At 41.5% G+C, this 17,755-nt stretch overlaps 1 protein-coding gene across 2 annotated transcripts in view; it reads left to right on the top strand.

Moving 5' to 3' along the window:
* The window catches only part of DMGDH (dimethylglycine dehydrogenase), a 66,103-nt gene that overhangs the window by 35,401 nt on the left and 12,947 nt on the right, over nucleotides 1-17,755 (top strand). For both annotated transcript variants that reach the window (XM_059418126.1, XM_059418125.1), the window contains exons 12-14: nucleotides 1,325-1,542; nucleotides 3,414-3,571; nucleotides 6,356-6,415. In XM_059418126.1, coding sequence (XP_059274109.1) covers nucleotides 1,325-1,542; nucleotides 3,414-3,571; nucleotides 6,356-6,415 — 436 coding nt within the window. The remainder of the gene's footprint in view (nucleotides 1-1,324; nucleotides 1,543-3,413; nucleotides 3,572-6,355; nucleotides 6,416-17,755) is intronic.

The following is a 17,755-nucleotide window of genomic DNA, read 5'->3' as shown; positions in this document are numbered from 1 at the left end:
CTCTCTGCCTGCCTCTCTGCCTACTTGTGATCTCTGTCAAATAAATAAATAAATAAATAAATAAATAAATAAATAAATAAAAAGAAAATTTTATGTGGATTGTGTACTGACTCAACCTTGCAGTGAGCTTTTCTTTTACCGGTAGCTGAAAGTACAACTTTAATTCTTAAACCTTTTTGTTTCAAATAAATTTCATGTCTTTTATAGGAAACTATTCAAAGTGAGGGACCCTGTCCCTACTCTTCCCCCCAAAAGGGAATCCTTTCATAGGGTTTGCTGGTTCTAAAAATATTAACTCCTAATTATTAGACATCATCAAGTGTCAAAACTCTCTTTAGACATTATCTCAGTTAATCCTCTTAATAGATATATCTGCAAGGTCTATATTATTCCCATTTTCATATGAGAAAACTGAATTCTGACTTAGAGTAACTTGTGTAAACCAGTTCCTTTGGATCCTGATGCCCGTGTTCAGTCCACTTCAGTAAGCGGCTTCCCTGGGTTATCTTCCTCCTTCTTCATGCTTGCTGCTCTCTGGCCCACAGCTAGATTTAAATCATTGACTTGCCACGTCAATCCTTCACGTGAGTCTTTGGTCTATGATTTAGTCTACTATCAAACCTTAGTCTTTAGTATTCCAAAAATATTTCAAATGCTATTGTTTAATAGATGTCTTATTCTGAGATTCTCACTATGGTTGTAAAATGATGCAAAGTATACCCTCCAACCCAAGATGTATCTTAGTAGCATAGCTTTGTGTAAACCCAGATGATCATTTTATGTAGCTCCAGGGACTCTCAATAAATTATAAACAAACCCTAAAACTGGGTTCCAATAATTCATCAAGACGTAGAAATTGAAACCAGTCTTTGGAGTTTTTATTGTTTCCTTCTGATCGTCAAAGCAATTATGTGTCTGGTGGCAGGCACAGTATTAACCTTTAGCAGCACAAATGGGCCTTCTGTGTATAGGTATTAGAGAAAATTGGGGTTCAAATTAATCTTTGAAGATTGAATCATTAGTTTAAATGCAATAGAGCTGTCACTATTTAAAAGAATTATGTGGCAGAACTTACTTAAATTGAAGGCTCCTTCTGTACTGTGAAAAATTATCCCCAAGTTTATAAGTGGGTAGTTTAAAGAGAGTCACTTAACATCTCTGGGACTCAGTTTCCTCAACTTAAAAAATTAGGTTGTTATACGAAATGACACTCTGGGGACTTCCTGGTAATTCTAGACACAGAACATGTCTTCAGAGAATTAATATGTTCCCAAGATGCATTATTCAAGCAAGATTTAACACAAAGTTTGTGACTCAAATGCAGATGGATTGAAGAAGAGGCTGTCAACGGTGGATATGATGTTGAAATTAAAAACATAACCGATGAGCTTGGGGTCCTTGGTGTTGCAGGGCCCCATGCAAGAAAGGTTCTTCAGAAACTGACCGCTGAGGATCTTAGTGACGATGTTTTCAAGTTTCTTCAAACCAAGTCTTTAAAGGTTTCAAACATTCCTGTCACTGCTATTAGGATATCTTATACTGGTAAGAATTGGAAAATAATTCTCTAAAATTTCAGAGGAGGCCTCTAAAATGTAAAAGAAGTGAGCACAAATGAACATGTGCCTGTGCGTTACACATACACACATGCCCTGGCAGGCACGCACACACGGACTTTTGTCAGTATGACTGTGGAGGAAGATTCCTCCTGTCCAGCTCTTAAAATAATAAGTCTTTTCACTCCTAGTCTGGGAGAGCCATTTCCCCGATTTCCAATCATTGTTCCAATCCCATGACATCTTATTATTTGGAAGGGTAGATAAAAAAGTTGGAAGAGGATAGCTGTTAGTATCATTGGAAGGGTTGACAGCATATTCAGGTCACCTGACTCTTTCTAGGAACATTCAAGATGGTCTCCCGTGGGGCATCTGGAGGGCTCTGTAGGTTCAGCACCTGCCTTTGGGTCAGGTCATGATCCCAGGGTCCTGGGATCGAGCCCCACATTGGGCTCCCTGCTCAGCAGTGAGTTTGCTTCTCCCTCTCCTCCTGCTTGTGCTCGCTCTCTGTCAAATAAATAAACCTTAAAAATCTTAAAAAAAAAAAAAAAAAAACAGATGGTTTCCCATAGACAAAATCTCTTATAGAGACCTTAAATGTATCAAGTACCTCTCAAGTATTACCATTAAGGCTCTTTTAGGGAAGTTTTCTTATAGCACCTAACCTTGTGCATAGTGTGTCTTTGAAATAGAAATGAATGATTGCTCTTCGGTTCCCCATTGGTGCTGTGGGCTCACTTTCAACTTCCTCTGGCCCTCCCTGTTCTACCACACAGTACTTGGTGCCCAGGCCTTCATTCAGTTACACGTTACTCATGTTCCGGTGGTATCCTGGAAAAACACATTAGCGTCAGCCCTCAACACCGGGGAACAAGCAGAACATACAGGACGTGTAAAGGCTATATGTAGTTCTTCTCTGGGCTTCCACGGTCCACTTTCCCCATCCTTCTTTCACTTGACCTTCGCAAAGTAGTGACTAGCATCAGACATAAGCAGAATAAAAAATAGACTGACTGTTTGGGTTGGGTTTCATTTCCTTTGGGTTTTGCCCAGCTCTCATGGTAAATGAACGGACCACGTGGGAAGAAGAGGAGTGTGGGGGGCACTAGGGTTCATGGCTCTCCCACAGTGAAGACCATTTGAATAATTGTCGATTGCCTATATTTTAAAGCCTTGTGATTTGGGGACAAGCTGCTGGGGGTTGAGGTTCCTTCCTTTTCTTTCTTTCTTTCTTTTTCTTTCTCTTTTTCTCTCTCTCTTTCTTTCAATAAAAATTTATTGGTTCATTTGAGAGAGAGCACGTGAGAGCAGAAGCAGGGGGAGGGGCAGAGGGAGAAGGAGAGAGAATCCACAAGCAGACTCCCACTCCCCCTTGAGCACAGACCCTGACCTGGGGCTCAATCCCAGGACGGGGAGATCATGACCTGAGCTGAAATCAACAGTCGGCCGCTTTAACCGACTGAGCCACCCACACGCCCTGGGGGTTGAGGTTTCTAAACCTCAAACCCTTTATCTTGATAAACTCTGCTGTGCTAATTACTCACTTAACATTATGAAGCTGAGGTCAAGGGTCCAGATTAAGTCCTGTAGTACCGGCTTTCTGTGTCATGAGAAGAGGTGTCCTTGATATCTCTGTCTATCTGGGAGACAGGCTGGGGCATAAATGCATCTGTGATATGGCATCTGCTTTTGCAGGGGGGAGTTTGTTGCAACTTTGTGGTGAGCTGATCTTTTAAAACTCCAGCATATCTATATTACATAAGTGGACACACTCCATTTATTTATGTGTTTTTGCTAATGCACGTCAGACCGAGTGATCATTGACCTCACTCGAGTGTGGTACTTGTGGGTTTGTTTCAGGTGAGCTGGGTTGGGAGCTGTACCACAGACGAGAAGACTCTGCAGCCCTTTATGACGTTATCATGAACGCAGGCCAGGAGGAGGGAATCGATAACTTCGGAACATACGCCATGAATGTCTTAAGACTGGAGAAGGCTTTCAGAGCCTGGGGGTCAGAGGTTTGAGATGCTGGTCTTCGTTACAGTTTTGTTTATTGTATCTGACTTTGATGTAAGGGCTAGTTTTAATTGCATCAACACTGGCTCTGGCTGTTATGTCAGAAACGATGTGCTACTAGATAACTTTATTTAATTAAGGGAAGATGTTTTTCTCCTTCATTTCCCAGCTGAAAGTTTGGTGGAATTATGACACACTGTTTATTCTGCTTTACCTCCTCCCATTTGGCCGCGAGCCCTAAACATCCATCTCTGACTGCGTGTGGAGCTGCGGCTTCTCTAGGGGGCCTGCTTGCCCCCACAGTGCCTGAGGGGTGCTTTTCTTCCTCTTCTTCTGTTGCATTGCCCACCCTCATTTTCTTCTTATGTGCCTTTGGGGAAATGACACCAAAAGGTGCGTTTCTGAGGAAGAGAATTGGTGATCTACTTCCACTGTTGGTAATGGGAACTAAGGGTTTCTGTGGGGTTTTCATGGGCATGATTTATTTTACTTTCTCAACTCTCCCCGAAGAAGTTTTTAGTGTTGATTCTTGGGCAAGGGGTTTGGAGTTGGGGGGTATCTAAATGATCCTATTCTATACACAATCACACTGAGAAACAGTAAACGACTTAGTTCTGATTACACAGAAATAGCCCAACTGTGGTTCGGAGTCTGTTCTGTTTTATCTCCAATGGTAGGCTATCTCGGGACCTCTTAATTTTTTCATATCTCCTTAGAAGTTGTTTCCTTGAGTTTGAGGCCTGACAAGTGACATAAAGGATAGTAGTAAAGGATATACTTCAGAGTGCAGTCTCTTGGGTTTGAATTTATCCTCCGTCACGTATTAGCTATGTGGACTTAACCCTCCAGAGCCTCTGTTTATTTCTCTGTAAAATGAAGATTATCTTATTTTTTAAAAAAAGATTTTATTTATTTACTTGAGAGAGAAAAAGAGAGCACAAGCAGGGGATGAGGAGGGGCAGAGGACGAGTGAGAAGCAGACTCCTCACTGAGCAGGGAGCCTGGTGTGGGACTTGATCCCAGGACCCCCAAAATCATGACCTGAGCCAAAGGCAGACGCTTAGCCGACTGAGCCACTGAGACACCCCTAAAGTGAAGCTTATCTTTATCCTATAAAGTTATCAGAGTTATTAGATAAAGTTCCTGTTCCTAGCACACGATGAATTTAACAAGAGCACAAGGTAGGTTTGAAGGAAGGCATAGCTGGGCCCTTGGGACATCCAGACTGTGGGCAGAAGCAAGTGGGCTTCGAGGTGGAGAGGAAGCTTCCAGGAGCCACTGAAAGAACCAGGGCTTTGGGGCAAGTTGCTTTTTTTTTTTTTTTTTTTCTTTCTTTCTTTCTTTCTTTCTTTCTTTCTTTCTTTCTTTCAGCAGAGGCACTGTACTAGGGGATTCTCAGCCTACAGCAGGGGCTTTCGATGAGGTTGCTGCAGGGAGAGACATAGGGGACAGAGACAGCTCTGTCCCCACATTCCTCAAGGAATGAAGCAGCAGATGCCATCTTTGGAATTAGCCATTTCTCCACTCTCCTTGCTCTTCCCCAGCCCTCAGAGACAAGTGTTTCTTCCTCCCACAGCCCTCGGATTTCCCAGCAGTGCCAGTACGCCCTCTGGTGGTACCACAGCAATCTTCTGTGCTTTGTTTTCATTTTTTTCTGGAGAAATTCTGAAACTTTGAACAGACAGAAAAATAAGTTTAGAGTGGCTCAAATTGATTAGCATGTATGAGAGACCAAATTTTATATCATATAAAACAAGTTTATATTACTCATCTTGTTTATATGAGTGCAGTGTTGTCTTGTTTAAAAAGTTTGGCTACTTTTTATGGAGTTTCGACCAGTTTTCTTAGTACAAAAGAGAACAATAAGAAAACGAACAAAATCCAACAACTTCAGGTCTAGTCTCAAAGAGTGGCTTTAGTTTCAACTTAAAGTGTATTATAGGGATGTCTCAGTGGCTCACTTGGTTAAGTGTCTGCCTTAGGCTCAGGTCATGATCCTGGAGTCCCAGGATGGAGCCACACATAGGGGCTCTCTGCTCCGTCTGCTTCACCTTCTGCCCCTCCCCCCCCATGCTCTCTCTTTCTCTCTCACTCACTCTCTCTCAAATACATAAAACCTTTGAAAAAATAAAGTGTATTGTATTGTAATTATTCAGGTATTCAACCATAAATGAAAAGGTAGATATTCAATCTTTGTTTCCTTTTTTCTTTCTTGAACTCTGTCAAAGCCATTTTCCTACCATCTGCTTTCTCCTCCGCGTGTCCTGATTCCTGGCTGATTGCAAGATAAGTAAATTACCTGATAGCTTTTCAAGACCTAACTATATATAACTATTATATAAAAACATATTAGTGTCTTATTTCGGGGAGGACCAGCATGTTGTGATATCCCTCAGATATTTTTTATCAGTAGAAGAGCCACAGGAACAAACTGAATTTTAAGGTCTAATATGCTATTCCAATGATAATATTTCCTGACAAGCTACATTTCAACTTTAGATTAAAAATTACTTTAAAGACCAGTCTATAACTTTCCTTTCAGAATCTGTGTTCAAAATCCAAAAGCGTTTCTCTTCACTGAAAAAAACCTGACATACGAAGGTGATATTACTGAAATGATTTTCACTCATCTAAGATTGAAAATTCATGTTTCCAGGGGCACCTGGCTGGCTCGGTTGGTAAAACACGTGACTCTGGATCTCAGGGTTGTGAGTTCAAGCCCCACATTGGGTGTAGAGATTACTTGAAAATAATATCTTTTAAAAAGATGTGTGCTTCTCTTTTAGATGAACTGTGATACAAATCCCTTGGAAGCTGGACTGGAATATTTTATAAAGTTAAACAAGGTATGTTTACATTCCAAAGTGTTCTTGAAGTAAATCTTAAAGTTATGAGGCTGTTTTGTGACAGAGCCATGCTTTAAAATTTAAGCAAGGGTGGTTATAGGACAAATGGCTTGAGCATAAATACTAAGCATTGCTCAAGGGCTTTGTATTACACTTTTTTTTTTTTTAAGATTTTAATTTATTTATTTGACAGACAGAAATCACAAGTGGGCAGAGAGGCAGGCAGAGAGAGAGAGAGGAGAAAGCAGGCTCCCTGCTGAGCAGAAAGCCCGATGCCAATCCTAGGATCCTGGGATCATGGCCTGAGCCGAAGGCAGAGGTTTTAACCCGCTGAGCCACCCAGGTGCCCCTGTAATTATGCTTTTGTCAAAATTACGGATCGGTCCAAACTATTACAGTGTGCTCGTAGATGTAGGATAGCAGAATCCAGCAACTTTAAAGAGCAACTCTAAATTCTGGGATAACAATTACTAAGGAGAAGATGTCAGGAGACGTTCTTGTCAATCCCGGTGATCTGTGGAGTCACATGTTAGCTCATCGAACATACAGCATTAATGCACTCTCCCTGGGTGCTCACAGCAGAAAGTAGTCTCCCTTAGCAGATCTGTCCATCTGCTTATTAGACACTTTTGTATGTAAGTGCGACATTTCAAATATGTTCAGTGGAAAATGGGTATTTATCGAGAAGCCAATACAAGTATGATAACTGATATTAACGGTCTGGTGGGAATCCCTACATTAGTATTTTTTTTTAAAGATTTTATTTATTGATCTGACAGAGAGACAGAATACAAGCAGGGGGAAGGCAGAGGGAGAAGCGGGCTCGCTGCTGAGCAGGAATCCGAGGAGGTGAGGCTTGATCCCAGGACCCTGGGTTCATGACCAGAGCAGAAGGCAGGCGTTTAAGGACTGGGCCACCCAGACACCCTTACATTAGTAGTTTTCCAAGTGTGGGCCTCAGACAGAACATCAGCATCACCTGGGAGCTTGTGAGAAATACAGATTCTCAGATCTCACCCCAGACCTGCTATGTCAGAATCTTTGGGGATCAGGCCAAGAAACCCGTGTTTTGATTCCCTGCAGGGGATTCTGGTTTGAGAAGCACCATCTTACATAATTATTGTGGAAAAGCAGATTTATTACCGCCTAGATCATCTACACAAGTCCAAAGCTAATAAAGGAAGTGATCACTTTGTTACAAACTGAATGGTTCTGTCCCTCCGAAACTCATGGGAAGAAGTCCTAATCCCCATGTGACTGTGTCTGGAGGTGGGACCTTTGGGAAGTAATCAGGTGCTGGTGAGATCATGAGAGTGGGGTCTCCACAATGGAATGAGGGTTCTCATGAGAAGATACCAGAGCTCGCTTTCCGTCTACATTGTGAGGACATGGGGAGAAGGCAGCTGTCTGCAAACCAGAAAGAGAACACTCACAGGGGAGCTGAACTGCCTCCATCTTTGACTTCCTAGCCTCCAGAGCAGTGAGAAATAACTCCCTGTAGTTAAAGATGCCGCGTTTGTGATACTTGGTTATAGCAGCCCCAGCCGACTCAGACACCCACGGAGTAGTGGCTTAGTTACTGGAAAAGAACTTAACAGCGATGCAGTTAGTGCAAATATTGAAGGAGAGGACAACAGCTGCTGCTGTGTAGGATACTTGTTAAAATTCCAGAAATAAACCGTCCTGTTGAGGTGCTAATAAGCTAACGTAAAGGCCATTTTCCCATTCTAAGGAACTATGTGAACACATGCATATGAATCAGGCTAAGGAAACTTTTTTTAATGCCCCTGCCTCAAGTTCCCAAATTCTAAGCTAAGATATTAACATAAACATGTATATTTATAGTATTAGATTGTAGGAAAGAGAACCTCCTTAAGGGTTTTAAAGGGAATAGCTTTCTGTACGTTTTCCCTGTGACTTTTATTTTTATGAGGTACCATCTGCCTCCAGACCAGAGAAAGCAGGTGCTTGGAATTTGGGCGGGCCCTTGCAGCAGATTGCTCCTTCTGATAACAGAAGTCTTGGTTTAGCAGTTTAAAATAAGGATAAAAATGGCCCGACTCTTGAAAGCACTAAAGTTCCGTTGTTGGTCACCGATAGGTAAATAGATAACTGACCCTCTTGCTTCACAGTGTTTGGGTATTATTGTTTGGGGAGAAGACACAGATAAATGAGCTCTTCGTGTTGAAATTGGGTCTTTGAAACCCCCTTTATGATTATAAGCAGGTGTGGATTGTATATTTATTAGTTCCTTTAAATTGTTTCAATAAGCAAAGCCCAGCTCACAACTAAGCTGTTTAACAGAGAATGATTTTGGTTTATGGTATGCTTTTTATGATTTCTGAATTGTGGTTTTGCATTTTGGTGTCACAGAGTTCATTGTTAAGGCTTTCAGTGGGTGCAGGTCCACGGAGCCCAAGGACCTGGACCTAACTGAGCTAGTCTCTTTCAGTTTTGTGGACTCTGGTAGTGAGTGGATGTCTCAGCGACGCTAGCCTATTTTCAGGACTGATGACTACTTTGAATCCATGTTGCCCAGATCCAATATGGTGGTTTCACAACAACTTCATCTTTGTTTTGCAGCAATCATTAAGATGAAGCAGGTTTCTAGAAAACTAACATTGTAAGCGAAACTGTAATTTCATAATTCATGTTCTGTGCCTAAAAACAAAAATGTGAAAGTAAATTAAAAAATGTTACCAATCTGGCTTCATACTACATTATAAAGAATATATAATGTCCATTCAAATTGCTTTGGAAACTTGGTGGTTTATGAAAACTGAAGCAGTAGCTGAGACAGAGGAATGTTGATATTTCCATAATATACCAATAAAAATAAAATTTAGCAGCATTTTATAATTGTTTAAAACCCTTTTAAAAATTTTTATTTAGAAGATTTTATTTATTTATTTGATAGACAGAGATCACAAGTAGGTAGAGAGGCAGGCAGAGAGAGAGGGGGAAGCAGTCTCCCGGCTAAGCAGGGAGCCTGATGAGGGGTTCAATCCCAGGACCTCGAGATCATGACCTGAGCCAAAGGCAGAGGCTTAACCCATTAAGCCACCCAGGCACCCCTAAAACCCTTTTTTAAAAAGATATTTATTTATTTGATAGAGTGAGTGAGAGAGAGAGAGAGCAGAAGAGAGAGAGAGAGAGGGAGAAACAGACTCCCCACTGAGTTGGGAGCCTGACTTGGGATTTGGTCCCAGGACTCTAGGATCAAGACCTGAGCCAAAGACGCCTAATGGACTGAGTCACCCAGGCACCTCTTTTTCTTTCCCTTTGAAGCAAACATGTAGAGTTCCTTGCTTGGCTCTTAGGTATTTACACAACAATTGATAAGCCATAATAGGAAGAAAATTACCATAGGATGCAGGCTGTGGGAGCTAGGAGGGCCCAGGGAGATGGCTGCGTACCACCTGGTTTGAGGGAGAGGAAACAGAAGCACAGAGAGGTGAGGTGACCTCCGATCTCACTGTGAGGCTTTCTCACCCACCACTTTCCCCAGCAAGGTCCCTTCGCATCATGGGCCAATCAGCCTTGAATAATTGCCCAACCATGTTTTTCTGGCAACATCATCCTAAAATATGCATGCTCTACATTTTATTGATTGATGCCTCCCACAATCATGTGTTTGTTGTAACTGATTTTGTATGGTAGGATCAGAGTAGCCCCTTTAACCACACTCAGAAGGAAAACAGGTGGCTGAGGGAATGGGCCATTGCCAGGCCTCTTAAGAGAGAACTGTGTTCTTGTCAAAACCGGTAGGAGAGTAAGGAAAAGAAAAATGGAGTGTTGTGCAATCTTAGATGGCAAAGGAAGATAGTGCATGGTACTTGCCAGCCTTACTCTTGAGAGTGGTTTGGGCCCTAGCCTTCCAGTGGTGTGGGGTTGTGTGACCTGCACAGCCAAGCCCACAGTGCTCTCCTTCCTGGTCAACAATGAGTAAGTACTATTTATTAACAGTTGGCGAGGCTGCAGGTCTAACGGTTGAGGACCTAACTCCTTCCTGATGGCTCTCCGATCTCACAAGGCTTTAAATAAATGGTATTTCAGGAACTAAAGCTGTAGGACGCATTGTTAATATTCTGAAACCATCTTTGGGCTCCAGCGAGGGCGTGTAGCGGTACGCAACAGTGCCATCTTGTGGACAGTGAGCATAGAGCCTGAAAAGGAGCCGTTCACCCGGGTGGTGATACAGGCAAGAATTAAATAGATACTTTGAAATCTCCTCAACTAAAATCCCTTTACCTGAAACAACTTATCTCATCGTTATTATTGGTATTATAATTCCAAATGAAGCTACTTCTTGGGAAAAATTAGTGGTTCTGTTTTCTTGTGTTTTTTTGTTTTTTTTTTTTAATTAGAAATAAAGTGCATTAACCATGAGCAAAAATCATCTGCCTTAGGATGGAATGATATGTAGTATTGGAATTTTCCTCTTGGAAGTGCCGAATCTTTGTTCATTTAGAGAGAACCCCAGGCAAGATTCAGACTGAAGAATCTTGAGATTGAAGTACAAATATCACGTTTAAGATTAGAATTTTTTAAAGATCTCCTCCACCCCCAATTTCTTTCTTTTTCTCATTTACCGTATCATAGGCTTCTAACCAGTAGAAATGGAATAAAGTGATGATAACTGATGTGGGAAACAAAGGCAAAAGAAATACTATTAAATTCCCTTACCACCCATGACCCATTGACAAGTGCTTGAAACAGGCAGAGTGACCTCTCTCTAGGGACACAGCTGCCTCAAAGTTAATTTTTTGCTAAGGGCAAAAGGGCAATCTTAGCCTCCTTTGGGACCCTGTAAGTCTACTTTAACATAAAAATTCCTTTGGAAGCTTCCTTTATCTCTACCCACCAAGATACATGTTGGCAATCATCCCCAAGCATATGACCCACTGATACACATCTGAAGAGTCTTATGACTGAGGGTTTTTGTTTTTTGTTTTTTTAGATTTGATTTATTCATTTGACAGAGAGAGAAGAGCACAAGGAGGGGGAGTGGCAGGTAGAGGCAGAGGGAGAAACAGGCTCCCAGATGAACAAGGAGCTTGATTCAGGGCTCAATCCCAGGACCCCGGGATCATGACCTGAGAGAAAGGCAGACGCCTAACACACAGAGCCACCCGGGACCCCTCATGACTGACTTTTTACTAAACAGTGATAAATGACCTTTTCCCAACAATAGCTTGCCTCTTCAAGGTCCTGGAAACCTTGCTTCCAAAATCCCTCAGAGACTTAGGCTATCCCTAACCCCCTCCCAACTTGAAAGTAAGTAATGGGCCACTCCTCATGACCCCAGTGCACTCTTTCTGCCCATGGGTCCTGTCCCTGTGCTTTCATAAAACCACCTTTTTGCACCAAAGACGTCTCAAGAATTCTTTCCTGGACATTGGCTTTGAACCTATGAATCTTTTCATAGGTTCATAGGTTTGAACCTATGAATCTTTGAATCTTTTCCTCCATCAATAACCACAAGATAGAAAACAGTGTTCATAGAAAATACAGGGTTTCTCTTTGAGGAAAAAGTTATTTAAAGCATAACTGGTAAACAAAACAAAACAAAAAGAGGCAAAGCATCACCAGGCTTACTACATTCTATCTATTCAATAAGTGTTAACATTATTAAAACATCAAAGTGAAAATAAATCATTGTTCACAAACAAGTTAGAAAGGGATGTCTCATGCATGGTATTAAGTACGTACCTCTAGGGAAATTTTTTGCTTGTTTTTGTTTTTGTTTGTTTTTAAAGATTTTACTTATTTGACAGAGAGCACAAGCAGGGGGAGTGGCAGGCAGAGGGAGAGGGAGAAGCAGGCTCCCTGCAGAGCAGGGGAAGCCCAATGTGAGACTTGATACCCAGACTTCGGGATCATGACCTGAGCCAAAGGCAGTGGCTTAAACAACTGAGCCACCCAGGTGTCCCTTGGGGAATTTTTAGGTATCATAGTAAAGAAAGAAAATTTTCAGGGACTCTCCACCTTGGCTGTACTTTAGAATCATTTGGTGTATGTCTTTTTAATCATATAATGCTTAAAAAATCTGAGCTTCATGCTGCAACCCAGATCAATTTAAAAGTCTCTTGTTTTTTTTTGGGTTGTGTTTTTAATTCCCCAGGTGATTTTAAAGAAGGTTGAGAGTGATTGTGTTAGACTGATGCTTTTCAAAGGGCTGTATATTACCATCATGGAGAACTTCTTAAAAATGGCTCTACCTTCAGTGGTTCTCAAGTGTGGTTCACAGACTGGCAGCACCCGTGTTACCTAGGGATTTGTTAGAAATGCAGGTTCTTGAGTACCATCCCCAAATCAGAAACTCTGGGGTTGGGGCCCAATAACCTGTTTTGAGAAGCCCTCCAAGTGGTTCTGATGCCCACTCAAGGTTGAGAACACTGACCTACCCCAAACGAGTTGGATTAACTCTGGGGGTAGGGTCTGGGTTTCTTGGTTTTATTACACAACAAAGATTGACAAGCACTCTCTTAGGTCTTTAGCCTTATGCCTGCTGTGCTCCTGTCAGTAAGAAGGAGAACGGAAAGACAAGTGGATTGGTGAGGAAGGGGCTGTAGAATCTGGATTGAATTGGAAGTTAGTGAATCTGTGACCTGCTCTGGCTAGGGTGTGGGTGATATATTCTGCCCCTGGGGCACCTGGGTGGCTCAGTGGGTTAAGCCTCTGCCTTCAGCTCAGGTCATGATCTCAGGGTCCTGGGATCAAGCCCCGCCTCAGACTCTCTGCTCAGCAGGGAGCCTGCTTCCCCACCTCCCTCCACTGCCTGTCTCTGCGTACTTGTGATCTCTCTCTCTCTGTCAAAAAAAAAATACACACACAAACACACACACATATATATTCTGCCCCAAATCTATTTAGCTCTCTTTTCTTGTGCATGTGTGGTTTGGTTTTGTTTTGTTTTTTTAATTGGGCAGTAAATGAATTTTTTGTTGTTGTTGTTGTTTTTTAAAGATTTTATTTATTTATTTGACAGGCAGAAATTACAGTAGGCAGAAAGACAAGGAGAGAGAGAGGGAGGAGGCAGGCTCCCTGCCAAGCAGAGAGCCTGATGTGGGGCTTGGATCCCAGGTCCCTGAGATCATGACCTGAGCTGAAGGCAGAGGCTTAACCCACTGAGCCACCCAGGTGCCCCTAAATGAATGTTTTTTTTAAAAAGTCACCAAATTCTAGCTGTGTGGCCTTGGGAAAGCCACTTAATTTCATTTTGCTCCTGAGACTGCTAGTCTGTAAAATGAGGGCTCCCTTATAAGTCTAAAAACCTATGAAGTACCACCTAGAAGAGTAGTTGAAGACCCCCGTACAATATCCATATGAATTGTGACATTTCAATTAAGCCATCCTTATTCTCCTACCCATTTCCATAGCTAAATGATAAAGGAAAAACCAAAGGAAAGAAAAAAGAAAATAAAACCTAGGCTGAGAGGGAGTTTATCATTCATGAAACATGTCAGAGTATATTAAACAAACAGCCATTGAATCAGCATCCTTATATACATCCAACTTCTGGTAGGAAATAATATTCTGTTTCCATCCTAAAAGCTTAAATGCGCTGTTCAGCTGCCTGCTTTAAAATCTGCAAATCTATGGAAACCCACATCTAGGAATAAATTCAAGTAATTCTTTAGGTTGCTTTTATTATATTTCAATTATTTTTTTACTTTAACAGCTTAACTAAAAGTGCAATCAATGGATGTATTGAAAGAGCACCATTTGCTAAGTTTTAATACAAGTACACACGTGTGAAACCCTGACCATGATGAGGGCGGTGAACCCATCCTTCATCCCCAGAAGTTGTTTCAGGCCTTTTTGCAGTCCCTCCCTCCTAACCCTCCCTACACCCCACCTACTCCCCAAGGAACTTTTTGTCACAACACACCACTTTGCATTTTCTAGAGTCTTCTTTTTTTTTTTTTTTTTTTTAAGTTTTATTTATTTATTTATTTATTTGTCAGAGAGAGAGAAAGCACACAAACAGGCAGAGTGGCAGACAGGCGAAGGAGGAGAGGGAAGCAGGCTCCTTGCCGAGTAAGGAGCCTGATGCAGGACTCAATCCCAGGACGCTGGGATCATGACCCGAGCCGAAGGCAGCGGCTTAACCAACTGCGCCACCCAGGCATCCCGCATTTTCTAGAGTCTTATATAAATGGAATTCTACAATATATACTTCCTTCCTTCTTTCTTTCTTTCACTCGGCACAATTGGTTTGAGACTCATCTGTGGTATTTTATGTATGAATAATTCCTTTTAATACTAAGTAAGTTTCCAGTGTGTGCATACAGCACAATTTCTTCTTTCACTTGGCACAAATATAAAGTTGTTAAATATAAAGTTGTCCCTATGTGTTGAGGACTATTTCTGGACTCTTTCATTAGATTATAGGTTTTTCTTGTTTCCAGCAACATGTTTGTATTGATTACTGTAGCTGGAATCAGGTTTTGATAGCCTTGTAATTGTGTTCTTTTTAGGTTGTTTTTGTTATCTGAGATCCTTTGAATTTCCACGAATTTTAGAATCAGCTTGTCAGTTTATAAAAAAAAATCCTGGAATTGCTTTGCATCTGTAGGTCAATTCAAGTCTTTCAACTCACGAACAAGATCTCTCTCTCCATTTACTTCAGTAATTTTTAATTTCAAAAATATTTTGTAGTTTACAGATGTTGCATGTCTTTTTATAGGTTGATCCTTAAGTATTTCATATTGGTAACTCTTTATATGGTAATTTTAATTTTCAACTTACTGCGAGTATAAAGAAAACAATTGGATTTTGTATATTGATCTTGTACTTTGCAACTTCACTAAACTCGATAGTGGTTCTAGTACTTCTTTGTATTTTTTGTAGATCCCATTATATATGTATTTTTAAAGATTTTATTTATTTGTTTGACAGAGAGATCACAATTCGGCAGAGAGGCAGGCAGAGAAAGGGGGAAAGAAGGCTCCCTGCTGAGCAGAGAGCCTGATGTGGGGCTTGATTCCAGGACCCTGAGATCATGACCTGAGCCAAAGGCAGAGGCTTAACCCACTGAGCCACCCAGGCACCTGATCCCATTATATTTTCTACATGGATAGTCATGTTGTATACAAATAGTTTTTCTTTGTCTTTGCTAATTTAGACGCCCTTTTTATTTCTTGTGTTATCTCACTGACTAGTACTTCTGGTTGAACTTTGAACTGTTAAATAGAATTGTTATTGTTCCTGGTCTTTGGTAGAAAGGCTTGAGTCTTTCATTATTTTTTGTTTGTTTGTTAAAGATTATTTATTTATTTATTTGACAGAGAGATCACAAGTAGGCAGAGAGGCAAGCAGAGAGAGAGGAAGAGAAACAGGCTCCCTGCCAAGCTGAGGGCCCGATGTAGGGCTCGATCCCAAGACCCTGGGATCATGACCTGAGCTGAAGGCAGAGGCTTTAACCCACTGAGCCACCCAGGTGCCCAATGCTCAATTTTTATTTCACTTTGTTCTCACTGCTTTCCTTCCCTATTCCATGTTTATTTATTTATTTAAAACATTTTTTTTGTAAGCAAGCTCTATACCTAGTGTGGGTCTGGAACCCATGACCCCAAGATTAAGAGTCACATGCTTTTAGTTAAGAGGGTCGCTTTTCTAGTTACATTAAGGACTTTTTTTTTTTTTTTTTTTTAAAGAATGCTTAAGGGCCTCTGAGTGGCTCAGTGGGTTAAGCCTCTGCCTTTGGCTCAGGTCATGATCCCAGGGTCCTGGGATTGAGCCCCACATTGGGCTCTCTGCTCAGCAGGGAGCCTGCTTCCTCCTCTCTCTCTGCCTACTTGTGACCTCTGTCTGTCAAATAAATAAAATCTTTAAAAAGAAATAAAAAGAATGCTTAACTGCTGAGTAATTTTGGTTAGAAAATGGAGATGAATTGTTCCTTGTACATTGCCGAGAACAGAGAATGAACACTCTGTAGGTGGTAGTATTGTTTTTCAGCCAACGATAACAGAATTAAGTTGCTATGCTAATAATCTAACATTTTGCTAATAAAGAGATATTGAAATTGTGGTCATTATGAACATATGTGGAATGTTACTAAGCTCTGCAGAGTGGAAAACGAATGGAGAGTTGAGAAGCCTGGGTTCCAGGTTTGGTGCTGAACTCACTTCATCACCCCAGGCAAGACCATTGAGCTTCCTGCCTGCTTAAAAGCTGTGATTCTAATGACGTAAAGATGAAATGAATGATAATTTGCTGTATCTTGATGGGGTGATGGGTCACTTGATTCACCCCCTGAATGAATGAACCCATGTATGGCTTTATCAGTGTGAGTGTGGGATAAGCATGGATGTACCTGTTGTTCATCAACTGACTAAAGAAAGTTAAGATTTACATAGACTGCAGCTTAGTAATGGCCACATGCTTTACAGAAGCATTCCTATCAGGCCTGCTTTTAAATGATGAGCCCTGAAACCCATTTAAAATAAGAAATGTTTTAGGGCGCCTGGTTGACTCGGTCAGTTAAGCATCTGACTCTTGATTTGGGCTCAGATCATGATCTCATGGTTGTTAGATCATGGTTGTTAGATCAGAGCCCCGTGTCAGGCTCTGCACTCAGTGGGGAGTCTGCTTGAAATTCTATCTTCATTCTTCCTCTGCCACTAGCCCCCACCCCACAGGCTCACTCTCTCTCTAAAATAAATCTTAGGAAAAAATGAAAAATAAGAAATGTTTCAGTAAAGTATTACAGGAACAAGCTCTCCCCATACCTGTCTGTCAGCACAGGAGCGTGATTCTCCCACTCGTGCTATACCTGGTTTCTAAGGGGAGCCTTGTTGGGATCCAGAATGTTCCATTGATTGTCTTATTTATTCTTTGGAAACTTCTGGTATTTAGGTTAAAAGGATTTTGGACAATTAAATGAAACTGATAATTTCCTTGAATTTTCTGGTAGGTTTTGATTCCAAATATATGGTATAGAAAAGGTTCTGAACTAAGTTTTCCTGGTCTGTGAAAACCCACTAAACGACTCTCCATATCAGAACCTTCTTACCACTACTCCTGTTAAATTCATGGGAAACTCTCCATGGGCCTAAGAATCGCAACCACAAATATACTGGTTTAATTTGTTTCATTTCCATGTGCTTTGGGGTAATAGGAGTACCTTTTTCCCCTCAAGATTTCTCTGTTTATTTAAAGAGCGAGGGAGAGGGAGGGAGGGGAAGAGGAGGGGCAGAGAGAGAGGGAGAATCCCAGGCAGACCCCCACAATGAGCAGGGAGCCCAACATGGGGCTCGACCCCACAACGCCAAGATCATGACCTGAGCTGAAGCCAAGAGTTGGAGACTCAACCAACTGAGCCACCCAGGTGCC

Source organism: Mustela nigripes, chromosome 12 (assembly GCF_022355385.1).
Source record: "Mustela nigripes isolate SB6536 chromosome 12, MUSNIG.SB6536, whole genome shotgun sequence".
In the NCBI taxonomy this organism is placed as follows: domain Eukaryota; kingdom Metazoa; phylum Chordata; class Mammalia; order Carnivora; family Mustelidae; genus Mustela; species Mustela nigripes.
The sequence above is the reverse complement of the archived record's forward strand: the minus strand, read 5'-3'. Positions and strand labels throughout refer to the sequence as shown.